General features: G+C 42.5%; 1 protein-coding gene across 4 annotated transcripts in view; it reads left to right on the forward strand.

The window, feature by feature from the left end:
* The window catches only part of tjap1 (tight junction associated protein 1 (peripheral)), a 106,693-nt gene that overhangs the window by 39,443 nt on the left and 55,239 nt on the right, over nucleotides 1-12,011 (forward strand). For 3 of the 4 annotated variants that reach the window (XM_078398807.1, XM_078398809.1, XM_078398808.1), the window contains 2 exons: nucleotides 3,839-4,003; nucleotides 9,841-9,869. In XM_078398807.1, coding sequence (XP_078254933.1) covers nucleotides 3,875-4,003; nucleotides 9,841-9,869 — 158 coding nt within the window. In that variant the 5' untranslated portion in view covers nucleotides 3,839-3,874. Of the gene's footprint in view, nucleotides 1-3,838; nucleotides 4,004-5,185; nucleotides 5,291-9,840; nucleotides 9,870-12,011 lie in introns of those variants that run through there. The other variant, XM_078398810.1, reaches the window with a different exon arrangement.

Consider the following 12,011-nt stretch of genomic DNA (forward strand, 5'->3'; position numbering starts at 1 on the left):
ATATTTAGCTGTTAAGATCTTTATTTCCAAAAATTCTGAGGGGGGAAAATATTTATTACAAGTCTGAACAGTCCCTAGCTCCCTTTCCCCTATTGACAAAATTGTATTTCTAACACAATTTTCTATATCACAAGTTTACTTCTGAAAGCAACGATTATAGCAGAACAGTAGGGGGAAAGCGAGTCTGAAATTCTGCAGTCCCTAACTCTTTATCCTATTGGCATAGTTGTTTGTCTATGTTGTTTATATTGCAATTTTCTGTAACATGAGATATCTTAGGAACGCAATGGTCACTTTATAGCAGAACTACCTACACAACAGATATCTCACGTCGTCACAGGACATGTAAATGTCTTTCAAGCAGAACCCAAGGTTGGGAATGATCCCAGTCACTGACGCTATGAGATTGAAGCATACCTGTTCTGCTGTGCAGGCTAATAATCAAAACCTAACTGAATATGTTACTGAGATTACAAGTTTTCTGTTCATACAGAGGCTGGGAAAAGATGAAAATTAACAAAAGAAAGGCCAATGACAGATGTAAGATTTATTATTGTTAGTGTAGTGAGATACAGTGAAAAACATTGCTTGCTATCTAGTCATGTCGTGTTTATACATAAGTACAATTAATCCATAAAGAAGTGCAATGGATCGGCAAAGGGAAAGATACCAGAGTTCAGAATATAGTGTTAGAGCATTATTGTGTTATAGGTACAGGAATGAGCAGTTAAATAAAAGTACACAGTCTTCAATGAGGTAGGTTGGTGGATCGAAATTACGTTCTGTTTAAGGTAGGACCGTTCAGTTGTCTAACAACAGCAGTCAAGGAGCTATTTCTGAATCATGCAAGTTTTTGTATCTTCTGCCCAAAGGGAGAGGAGAGAATGGGGGAAAGTGATCCTTGATTGTGTTGGCTATTTTCCTGAGGTGGTGTGAAGTGTAGATGGAGTCGATGGTGGGGAGGCTGGTTTGTGTGATGGACTGTGCTCTCTCTGCAATTTCTTGCAGTCTTGGGCAGAGTTGTTGCAAAACAAAACTGTGAAGCATCCTGATAGGATGTTTTCTACGGTGCATCTGTAGAAGTTGGTAAGAGTCTTTGGAGAAATGTCGAATTGCTCATATCTACTGAGGAAGTTGAGGCACAGATGTGTTTTCTTGACCGTAGCTTCAATGTGGTTGGTCCAGGACAAATTATTGGTGATATTTCCACCTAATTAACGTTGAAGCTCTTGACCTTCTCCATTTTGGCACCATTGATGCTGACTGTTCCGTGTACACTATCTTGCTTCCTGAAGAAGGGTCTCGAACCGAAACATCACCCATTCCTTCTCTCCTGAGATGCTGCCAGTCCCTGAGTTACTCCAGCATTTTGTGTCTACCTTCGATTTGAACCAGTATCTGCAGTTATTTTCCTACACATCTTGCTCCTGAAGTCAGCAATTAGCTCCTTTGTCTTTCTGACATTGAGGGAAAGGCTGTTCATATGTAGACAGAGAGATTTAAGAGATCCAGTTAAAATTTGTAAAACAAGGCAAAAAAGGTCTGTAATGGGCGAAGTAACAAATCAAATGTCTATGTGAATTAGAATAACAGGATTAATGACTGCTGTCCAGAAAGAATGGGAGCTATGGTTACGGACAACATTGCATCCATAATGTTATAGTGCTCTTAGATGAGGTACAGTTCCTCAAGCTTTAGTTGAGCATTATTGCAACAGTGCTGGAGGCAGAGGCCAGAAAGTGCAGATTCAGAGTGGGAAGGGAATTTGAAAGGGCCAGCAGTGGAAGTGGACCTTTTCATTCACATTTCAGTGTTTAGAAATCACTGCAAGGTCAGCATCGTGTTTTAAATTTAGAGATACAGCATGGAAACAGACCCTTTGGCCCACCGAGTCCATGCCGACCAGCGGTCCCCGTACACAAATTCTGTCTAAGGACATTTTTTTAACATAAGCCAATTAACCTACAAACCTGCACATCTTTGGAATGTGGGTGGAAATCAGAACACCTGGAGAAAACCCATTTGGTCACAAGGAGAACATAAAAACTCAGTACCGGCAGCACCCATTGTCAGGATCAAACCTGGATCTCTGGCGCTGTTAGGCAGCAACTCTACTGCTGTGCCACTGTGCCGCCTGTCTATTGCCCAGAAAATTGAAGCGATTTGCAAAGGTTCACTATTAGTATGTATGCCCCCTCTACCAATAACGTATCGGAATAGCAATTTGGTCCCTTGACGATAAGAAGGAAGGAGTGAAATGCTTTTTATTCGCATGCATTTGCGAGGAAGTGGCATACCATCAGAAATTCTAGGAATGGCTGAGGATTGAATGTGGGGGTTGGGGAAGGAAAGGTAGGGCAAGGAAATGGGAAGGCAAGTAAATTCAGAGGTCTGGAAGTGAGAGGAAGAGTTGCAAGTGGAAATGCATAATGTTATCAGGGCAGAAAAACAAAACTGCAGATGCTGGTTTAAATCGAAGGTAGAGACAAAATGCTGGAGTAACTCAGCGGATCAGGCAGCATCTCTGGAGAGAAGGAATGGGTGACGTTTCAGGTCGAGACCCTTCTTCAGACTGATGTCAGGGGAGGGGGCGGGACAAAGATAGGATGTAGTCGGAGACAGTAAGACTAGTGGGAGTCCTGGGAAGGGGGAGGGGATGGAGAGAGAAAGCAAGGGCTGTCTGAACTTAGAGAAGTCAATGTTCATACCGCTGGGGTGTAAACTACCCAAGCGAAATATGAGGTGCTGTTCCTCCAATTTGCGCAGGGCCTCACTCTGACAATGGAGGAGGCCTAGGCAGAAAGTTCAGATTGGGAATGGGAGGGGAGGTTGAAATGCTGAGCCACTGGGAGATCAGGTTGGTTAAGACAGACTGAGCGGAGGTGTTCAGCGAAACGATCGCCGAGCCTGCGCTTGGTCTCGCCGATGTAGAGAAGTTGACATCTGGAACAGTAGATGAGGTTGGAGGAGGCGCAGGTGAACCTCTGCCTCGCCTGGAAAGACTGTTTGGGTCCTTGGATGGTGTCGAGGGGGGAGGTAAAGGGACAGGTGTTGCATCTCCTGCGGTTGCAGGGGAAAGTACCTGTAAACGAAACAATCGCCGAGCCTGCATCCTCCATCCACCTAGTGGTCATTCCATGAAACAACTAACTCGGTCTACAACAGATTTGGTCCGCTATTACCGACATTCGTTATAAAGAGGTCCATTGAAATGACGGTTTACTGTACTTGAATATTTGCTTTAAGCCTTTTCAGAGTAAGCAATCCTGCTCCAACAGTGTGTAAAAAAAAATATATATACCAATAGCGGATATAAACAAATTATCCATTACATGTCTTCTTAAAATTGTCCAAATAATATTTACATTGTCTTCATTAGCTGCATATCTTGTGGTACAGTGACTGGAATAATATTTACAGCCGTCTATTTCTGCAAGACAGTGCAGAATCTTAAGAAGATGAAATGAATATTATGCTTTTAATCACTTTTCCAGACTGAAATTGGCACTACAGATAATTTGATCAATGAAACTTTGGTGCCAATCAATGCTCCCTTTTGATGCGTGTTCAGTTTATAGCTAAGAGGGCTAACTGTTCCTTTTTTCTGTTAGGACAGTGCACATGAATTGACTTTCCTTCGACAGTTATTAGCATCAACAGCTCTTCTCACTGCCCTTCTTGCTTTAATGCATCCATAATGATTATTTCTATAATGTCAGTTGAACAGATCAACTTAATGGAGCATTGGTCATAGATGAAGTCTGCTTGGAGCACTGTCATTTATAAACTGCTTAAACTTGGCTAAATGTGTATAACCGGTCTGCTTTTGGTTTGTTAGGTTGTGCACTGGGAGTAAGGCGTAGGGAACTTGAACATGAGTAACACACCATCAACAAGAAAGCCATACAGGAAGGCACCACCACAGCATCGGGAGAATCGGAGCGAAGCACCAATTTTTAGGAATGAACTAGATGGGACAACTGTACCTACTGAGCAAAGTCAGGTAACTGAAAACACCCATGTGCCTCTACTGCAGCACGGACGATTCAGTTACACGGATACTGTGTAGATGTAGAGGGGTCGCAGAGTGTGGGAAATTCGGAAGCATCAAACGCTCATTTCCCCCCCCCCCCCCCGGTCTCAGGATTCCAGCAGTGAAAGTGAAGTTGCCTCTTCTCATGATAGTCTGGGGTTTTACAATGAAAAGCTAAGCAGGCAGTCAGATGAAGGTGATCCGAGAACAACGGAACAAAACTTTTCTCAGTTTTCAAGTAAATCTGCAATGGCGAATTTGAATGATAATGAAACTTTAAGGCATTCCCTGAAAACCAGCAGTTGGATGCATAGTACAGCCTTTAAAAAACCCGCTGAAACTCTGATTCTGAAGGAGACTGATAGTTCCCAGAATCAACAGCCTCATAAAGGAATTCTCAAACAGACAAATGTGCTAGGCATTGAAGTTGAAAGTCTGCACAAGGCCAGATCTGTAGAAACGCTAGCCCAGAATAGGACAGGGCTGTTGAATTATTCCTCGCAAGAAATGTCAAGTGGACAGAGGGGCAGAAGAGCCTCCATACAAGGCAAACTATCTTCGCCGTTCAGTTTAGTGCAAGGTAGGCACCAAAGGCCAGGTGCAGAAATCATAAAGGAGAAACTGAAATTTTCAAAATTTCTGGATGAAATCACTTTTAGAGTGCTGAGTCCACAAAATCTTCAGTCGTTAGGAGTTACTCAATTTAAAAATCCTTCGATGAGCCTCTCTTCCTCGTGTCCTTACCAAGATGTGGGTCCAGAGCCATGGGACGTCAAAGGGGAAGTGCAAGATGTGAAAATTGATGGCAAAGTGAAAGGTTCAGGTGCAAGCAGAGATGTGTCAGAGAGAAAGAATGGTATGCAAATCGGAGTTGAGTCCAAGCAAGGTTGCCATTATATGAGTAGACCAACAAGTCCAGGAACAGTTGGAAAGCAATGGGTGGCAAAGAAAGATAGAATTAAAAAGCACCACAGCCTTCCTTTTCGGAGAGGGAGCATAGAAAGATGTCCTGAGCGTGCAGCAAGATTACTGGAATCCAGTGGAGAGGGAGAGCAACAAAGCAACAGGCTGGGTAAAGGAAATAAAGAGGATGGATTTGAAATCCGTCAAGAGTGCATGCAACTTCATGATCTAGCAGCTGGAGAGGGACAGAAGGACATTGAGAAATCTCAAGGTGATTTAAGCCCATCTCTACGTTCACATCAAGATAGGCATTTGGCAGCTCTGCAAATGGCATCTATCAATGTGCAAAACAAGGTAAGGGCAAAGAAATGTGAGTAGTACCTTTTGAAACTAGTACCTTTTAGTTGCATCTCTCTTATTTGATGTGATTAATGCTGAGCTTTTATTCTGAGAGCATTTGCATGCGATGATTGGTCAGTGATTAAATATTGCATGTATGTTTGCCAAAATACATGAGGGTCATCTTCCTAGAGTTAACGCAGCACCAGTCAAAACTTTAAGGGTTTGATTTGCACAAACCTTATTCCTGTACTTTTTCTAAGAAGCTGTCTGGCATAGTGCTAAGTAAAAATTTGAGTGTTGCTAATCTCAGTTTAATTGCGAGTGGAAGAAAACATTTGTGTCCCAATGGCTGTGGTAAGAGCACCGGCCATTGAGATGAGGGAACCCTGATACAATAGACAATAGGTGCAGGAGTAGGCCATTCGGCCCTTCGAGCCAGCACCGCCATTCAATGTGATTATGGCTGATCATTCACAATCAGTACCCCGTTCCTGCCCTCTCCCCATACCCCCTGACTCCGCTATCATTAAGTGCTCTATCAAGCTCTCTCTTGAAAGCATCTAGCGAATTGGCCTCCACTGCCTTCTGAGGCAGAGAATTCCACAGATTTACAAATCTTGCTTTGCTTGAGCTTTTTAACAAGCGAGCATTCTCAATTAGATTTTGAACTATCAAAATCAGTGAGCTCTGACCAGTCGTTGAACTCAGTAGGTTATTAGACAGCATCTGTGGAGGGAATGGATAGGTGATGTTTCCTTCGGAACCTTCAGATTGATTATAGAACGGGGCGGGGGAAAAGTTGAAAAGAGATGGGTGCAGGACAAACCCTGGCGAGTGATAGGTGGATTTAGATGAGGGAGGTTTGTTTGGTAGGATGAGTGGACAAAGGCTAGAGACGACATGGAGACAAAAGGTGTCAGAGGAAGGGATATAGGTGGAAGGGATGGGTGGGGGAGTGTTAAAGGGTGGAGATAATGGGGCAGGATAGTGGGTAAAATGCATGCATACCGGGGGTGGGGGGGGGGGGGGGGGGAGGGACAGGAAGGAGGGCGGGCTGTTACCTAAAATTGGAGACCCCCAATGTTCATATCATTGGCTTGTAAGCTACCCAAGCGGAGTATAAGGTATTATTCCAACAGTTTGTGTGGCCTCACTGGCAATGGGGGAGACCCAGAACATAAGTTTAGTTTAGTTTAAACATACAGTGCGGAAACGGGCCCTTTCGGCCCACCGGGTCCGTGCTGACCAGCGATACCCGCACACTAACATTATCCCCACTAGGGACAATTTTGTACATTTACCAAATCAAATAACCTACAAACGTCTTTGGAGTGTGGGAGGAAATCAAAGATCTCAGAGAAAACCCACGCAGGTCACGGGGAGAACGTACAAATTCCATCCAGACAGCACCCGTAGTCGGGATGGAACCCGGGTCTCCGGCGATGCATTCGCTGTAAGGCAGCAACTCTACCGCTGCGCCACCGTGCAACCTTTAAGATTGTTTTTGGTAATGGGAAGGGGAGTTAAACTGGTTAATAACTGGGTGATCCAGCAAGCCTTGGCGGGCAAAGCTTAAAGTTAGTATAGTTTAGAGTTACAGTGTGGAAACAGGTCCTTCGGCCCACTGAGTCCGCACTGACCAGTGATTTATCTAGTTCTATCCTACACACTAGGGACAATTTACAGAAGCCAATTAACCTATAAACCCACACGTCTATAGAATGTGGGAGGAAACCGGAGAAAACATGCGCAGTCACAGGGAGCATTTACAAACTCCGTACACAACACCCATAGACAGGATCATACCCGGGTCTCTGACACTATAAGGCAGCAATTCTACTGCTGCTCTACTGTGCTGCCCTTGTTCGGTGAAACGGTCGCAAAATCTACGCTTGATCTTGCAAATGTAAAGGAGGCCTCTCCAGGAGCACCAAATGTAATTGATAAGTTAGAATAGGTGCAAGTGACATGTGTCTCACCTGGAAAGGCTGCTGAGGTACCTAGATGGATGCGAGGGTGGTGGTGTAGGGACAGGTGCTATATCTCCTGCAGTTGTGAGAAAAGTACCTGGGGAGGGGGAGTTTGGGTGGGAAGGGGTGAATGAACTAAAGAATTGCAAAGGGAGAGGTTTTTGCGGAAAGTAGTGGAATGGGAAGATGTGACTAGTGGTGGAATCATTTAGAAGGTGGTAGAAATGTCAGGAATGACTTGTTGGATGCAGAGGTTATTGGGGAGAAAGATGAAGAAATTCCTGTGTCTCTCTCTGCTTTGAGTTAGATATCATGTTCACAAGTTATAGGAGTAGAATTAGGCCATTCGGCCCATTGAGTCTACTCCGCCATTCAATCATGGCTGATCTCTGTTGCCTAATCTCATTTTCCTGCCTTTTTCCCCAAAACCCTTGACATCTGCTCTAATCAATAAGTTGTCTATCTCTGCCTGTCTATCCCGGAATATTTTTTGATCCTTTGATATTGGGTAGGTTTGATTCTGGAGATACTTGGATGTGGTCCTGATTTGTTGAAACTTGGGAGTTTTCATTCTGTTCCTGCTTGGTGCTGGATTATTAATGAGGTCGTTATCCATCAAATTCAGGGGGCCATGAGCTTCGATTTGTGATGAGTCAGGATGCCCACTGTGTCATTGAAATACCCAGATTAACATCTCTCCTGTTCAATGTTATTCATTGACTGTTTGGAAACACAATTAAAAGTAGCATATTAACTTTGCTTCATCTATGAGGCTTTTTTTTGGATGCAATTTAAGAGGCTGGCCGCACCAAAGGACCATTACCCTAGTATGCATGGATCGATAGGAAATGAGAGATCTCGAGGAAAGAATATTAATATAAGTGGTGAAAATAAATGATTCTCTGCTATCGTATAGATGTAGGATGAATGCTGGCCTTGCTGGCAACACCACTGTCCAACAAATATTTCCTATAAGAAATAAGGTGGATATTGCTGTCATAGATGCAGATGCAAATATATTTTAATTCATTTTTAGTTGGTGTGAGTTTCAGACAGCTGAAAAAACTAAGAATGCGAGGCGATACTTGCAAAATGTAGAGTTGAGGTCCGAATAGAGAGCCCTAGAGTTGAGAAATGGGCCCTTTGTCCCACCCCATCTACACCAATCTACGTTAATCCCATTTATTCACATTAGGACTGCATCCTTTTGTTCTATGCCTATTAAATATCTATCCAAATGTCACATAAATAGATAATTATATCTGGTTCCACCACCACCTCTGGCAATGCTATACAGATATCTAAGAATCTGTTGGGGGGGGGGGGGGAATTGCCCCCTCAGATCCCTTGCAAAAAAACAAAAAAAATTATCTCCCCTTGTTCTTAATGCTCCTACCATGGGGATAAAAAGATTTTGACTGTCTATTGTATCTACCGTCTCTCAATCTATCATTCTTGCAGCAGGTTATCACTCTGGCTCCTTTACTTCAAGGAAAACAAGCCTATGCGTCACTCTCCTTACTAAAATCCTCCAATCCAGGCACACATCTTGGTGAATTTCTCTCCGACACAATTACATCCTTCCTATTGTGTGGTGACCAGAGTTGCACACATCTAATTAATGTTTTATAAAGTTACAAAGGGACAAGACAGGAAATGGTTGGAGCAATTTTGTATTGAACATAAGTGTGGCAAAGACTACTTCGGACAATTGGTGTAGATTTTACATAATGTACCATGTAATGTTGGAGAAATAGACACTTGAAGTGACAGTGTGGTCTAGTATTTGAAGGTCGCAGGTAAGACCTGAAGCATTTGTAATCATGTTCAGCCAGATGTGCTGAGTAGACTACTTGCCTTGGCTTTCTCCCAAAATCCAGATAATCGCAAAAGCCCGACTGACCTTTTCATCTATCTCTAGGCTTTGTCCTTCCATCTGCCAATCTAAACTCATTTCCACTTATCACTTGCCAGGCTTTCTCTCACTCACCTCTTTTCCAACTTTCTCCCCCCCCCCCCCCCCCCCGCTACAGTCATTGTGAAGAAGGGTCTCAACCCGAAACATTGCTTATCCGTGTCCTCCAGAGATGCTGCCTGACCTGCTAAATTACTGCAGTGCTTTGTATTTTACCTCAATCGATTGCAAGAAATAGTTGAAGGCACTGAATACAGTAAATGTTGTGCGACCAGACCAGATCCCAGCTATATCCCTACAGACATGGACTATGGGGAATATTTTTTTCCCCATAGCGGACTTGTCTGCAACCAGAAGGTATAAGTTTAATATAAGGATTTAAAGGTTTAGAAGGAATATAAGCAAAAATATTTTTACACCAAATGTTGGATTCTAGAATGGTATTGCCTGAAAAGTGGTGGAGGTAGAAACTCCATGGCATTTAAGTGTCAAGATGAGCACATGAATCTAGGCGTAGAAGACCATGGACCAAGTGCTGGAAAATTGGGTTAGTTTTGATGGGTACTTGATGGTTGTCATGCACTTGGTCAGTCAAGGGGGCTGTATCCATGCTGTAATACTCTATGATAAAGATGACCTGGGAATTAGTCTAACTGTCACACCTCTTTTCCCCACAGGAACCACTGACTGATGGAGACCAAATTAAGTAAGTCTATTTCGATTATGATGTTGTGTATTGCAATTTTTTATGGAGTAACACTGAGGTGAAAACTGTCAGTATGATTGTTTAATAACTGCATGTTTCCATTTAGCTGTACAATATCATAGTCCTGTTACTTAAATATTTGAATCCTATGATATCGGGTCCCTTTTACTTAAATATTTGATCTAGGTTTGTTTTTCCCAGTGATCTAAAGTACCCATTTTTCAAGCAAATTTCATATTTGAAGTAGTTCTGGAATGTGCTTTCTCTATCCATTCCCCATGTATACAATAACCTATTTAAATATTACATTTGATTATTCCTTCACCCATAAAGGTATTCAGTAATAAAATCTCCATATAGATAGCTGCCATGCAGCACCCTACCAAGAAATCTGGAAGCCATCTGGACAGTGCCTTTTTCTGTACCCTCTCTCAGATCATGACATTATTCCTACAGTGCATTGTCTAAGCAATTGACTTCAATATTTTAAAATAGCACCACCGATAAAAGACTCTCGTTCCAGTTTATACGTTTTATGTTAGAGCAGAGTTTGTTAACGGGAAAATTGATACAATTATTTTTAAAGTCTGAACGATTTTGTGAGGATAAATGAGGAATAATTGTATTATAACTATGACATGTTTTGGTAATTAGAGGGCTCAGATTTATGGTAGTTGGGAAAAGAATCAGAGGCTGGTAGGCTACCAGATCGGGTAGATACAGAGTCTCTTGTGGGGGACTCGAGGACCAGAGGACATAGGTTTAAGGTGAAGGAGAAAAGATTTAATAGGAATCTGAGGGATAACTTTTTCACACAAAGGGCGGTGGGTTTGTGGAACAAGCTGCCAGAGGAGGTAGTTGAGGCTGAGACTATCCCATCATTTAAGAAACAAACAGGTACATGGATAGGACAGGTTTGGAGGGATATGGACCAAGTGCAGGCAAGTGGGACTAGTGTAGCTGGGACATTGTTGGCCAGGGTGGGCAAGTTGGGCCGAAGGGCTTGTTTCCACACTGTATCTCTCTATGACTCTAGGTCACCCCTCAGCCTTCAATGCTTCAGAGAAAACAATCTAAGTTTGTTCAACCTCTCCTTATAGTTAATACTCTCTAATAGAAGCAACATCTTGTAAACATTTTCTGCACCCTCTCCAAAATCTCCATATCTTTCCTGTGATGTGGCGACCAGAAATGGACATTATACACTAAATGTTACCTAACCATAGTTCTATAGAGTTGAAACATAACATCACGACTTTTATACTCAACGCCCTGATCATTGAAGGCAACATCTCTGACTGGTCAGGATTAAACTCTATTGGTCATTTCGCTGCAGGTATTTCAAACTAGTCAACATCCTGCCGAATCATTTGACAACCTTCATCACTATCCACAACCCTGCCAATTTTTATGTTGCCTGCAAACTTACAAATCAATGAATGATGTATTTAGAAGCTTTATCTGTCATTAAATCAGAAGGTTGCAAGAGTGGGGAAATAAGGAATGGGAAATTGATGTGTACCTGATGGGTTAAAGGGCAGCATCCTGTGTAATTGAAAGGCTTACAAGAGACATTATTGTTTTGACCGTACAAAACCAGATTTAAACACACATGAGAATGCAAAATGTATTCACCGATCGGTTTCTGCTGAGAATGATACCTAACAATAGCTCCTCCTTTTAAAAGCATTATTTGCATTTTAATGTTTTTGTCAGTCTTGGAGACCAATCCAACCAACATGACAACGGTGTTTTGAAATTGATTGTTATAAATTAAATTAGATTTTACTTTATAAAATAATTAACCAATATATTGTATAAATACAGTACATTCCTAATGATACTAAGTTGGGGGGTAGTGTGAATTGTGAGGAAGATGCAATAAGGCTGCAGGGTGACCTGGACAGGTTGTGTGAGTGGGCGGATACATGGCAGATGCAGTTTAATGTAGATAAGTGTGAGGTTATTCACTTTGGAAGTAAGAATAGAAAGGCAGATTATTATCTGAATGGTGTCAAGTTAGGAGGAGGGGGAGTTCAACGAGATCTGGGTGTCCTAGTGCATCAGTCAATGAAAGGAAGCATGCAGGTTCAGCAGGCAGTGAAGAAAGCCAATGGAATGTTGGCCTTCGTAACAAGAGGA

This window comes from Rhinoraja longicauda, chromosome 5 (assembly GCF_053455715.1).
Source record: "Rhinoraja longicauda isolate Sanriku21f chromosome 5, sRhiLon1.1, whole genome shotgun sequence".
NCBI classification, from domain to species: Eukaryota; Metazoa; Chordata; class Chondrichthyes; order Rajiformes; family Arhynchobatidae; genus Rhinoraja; species Rhinoraja longicauda.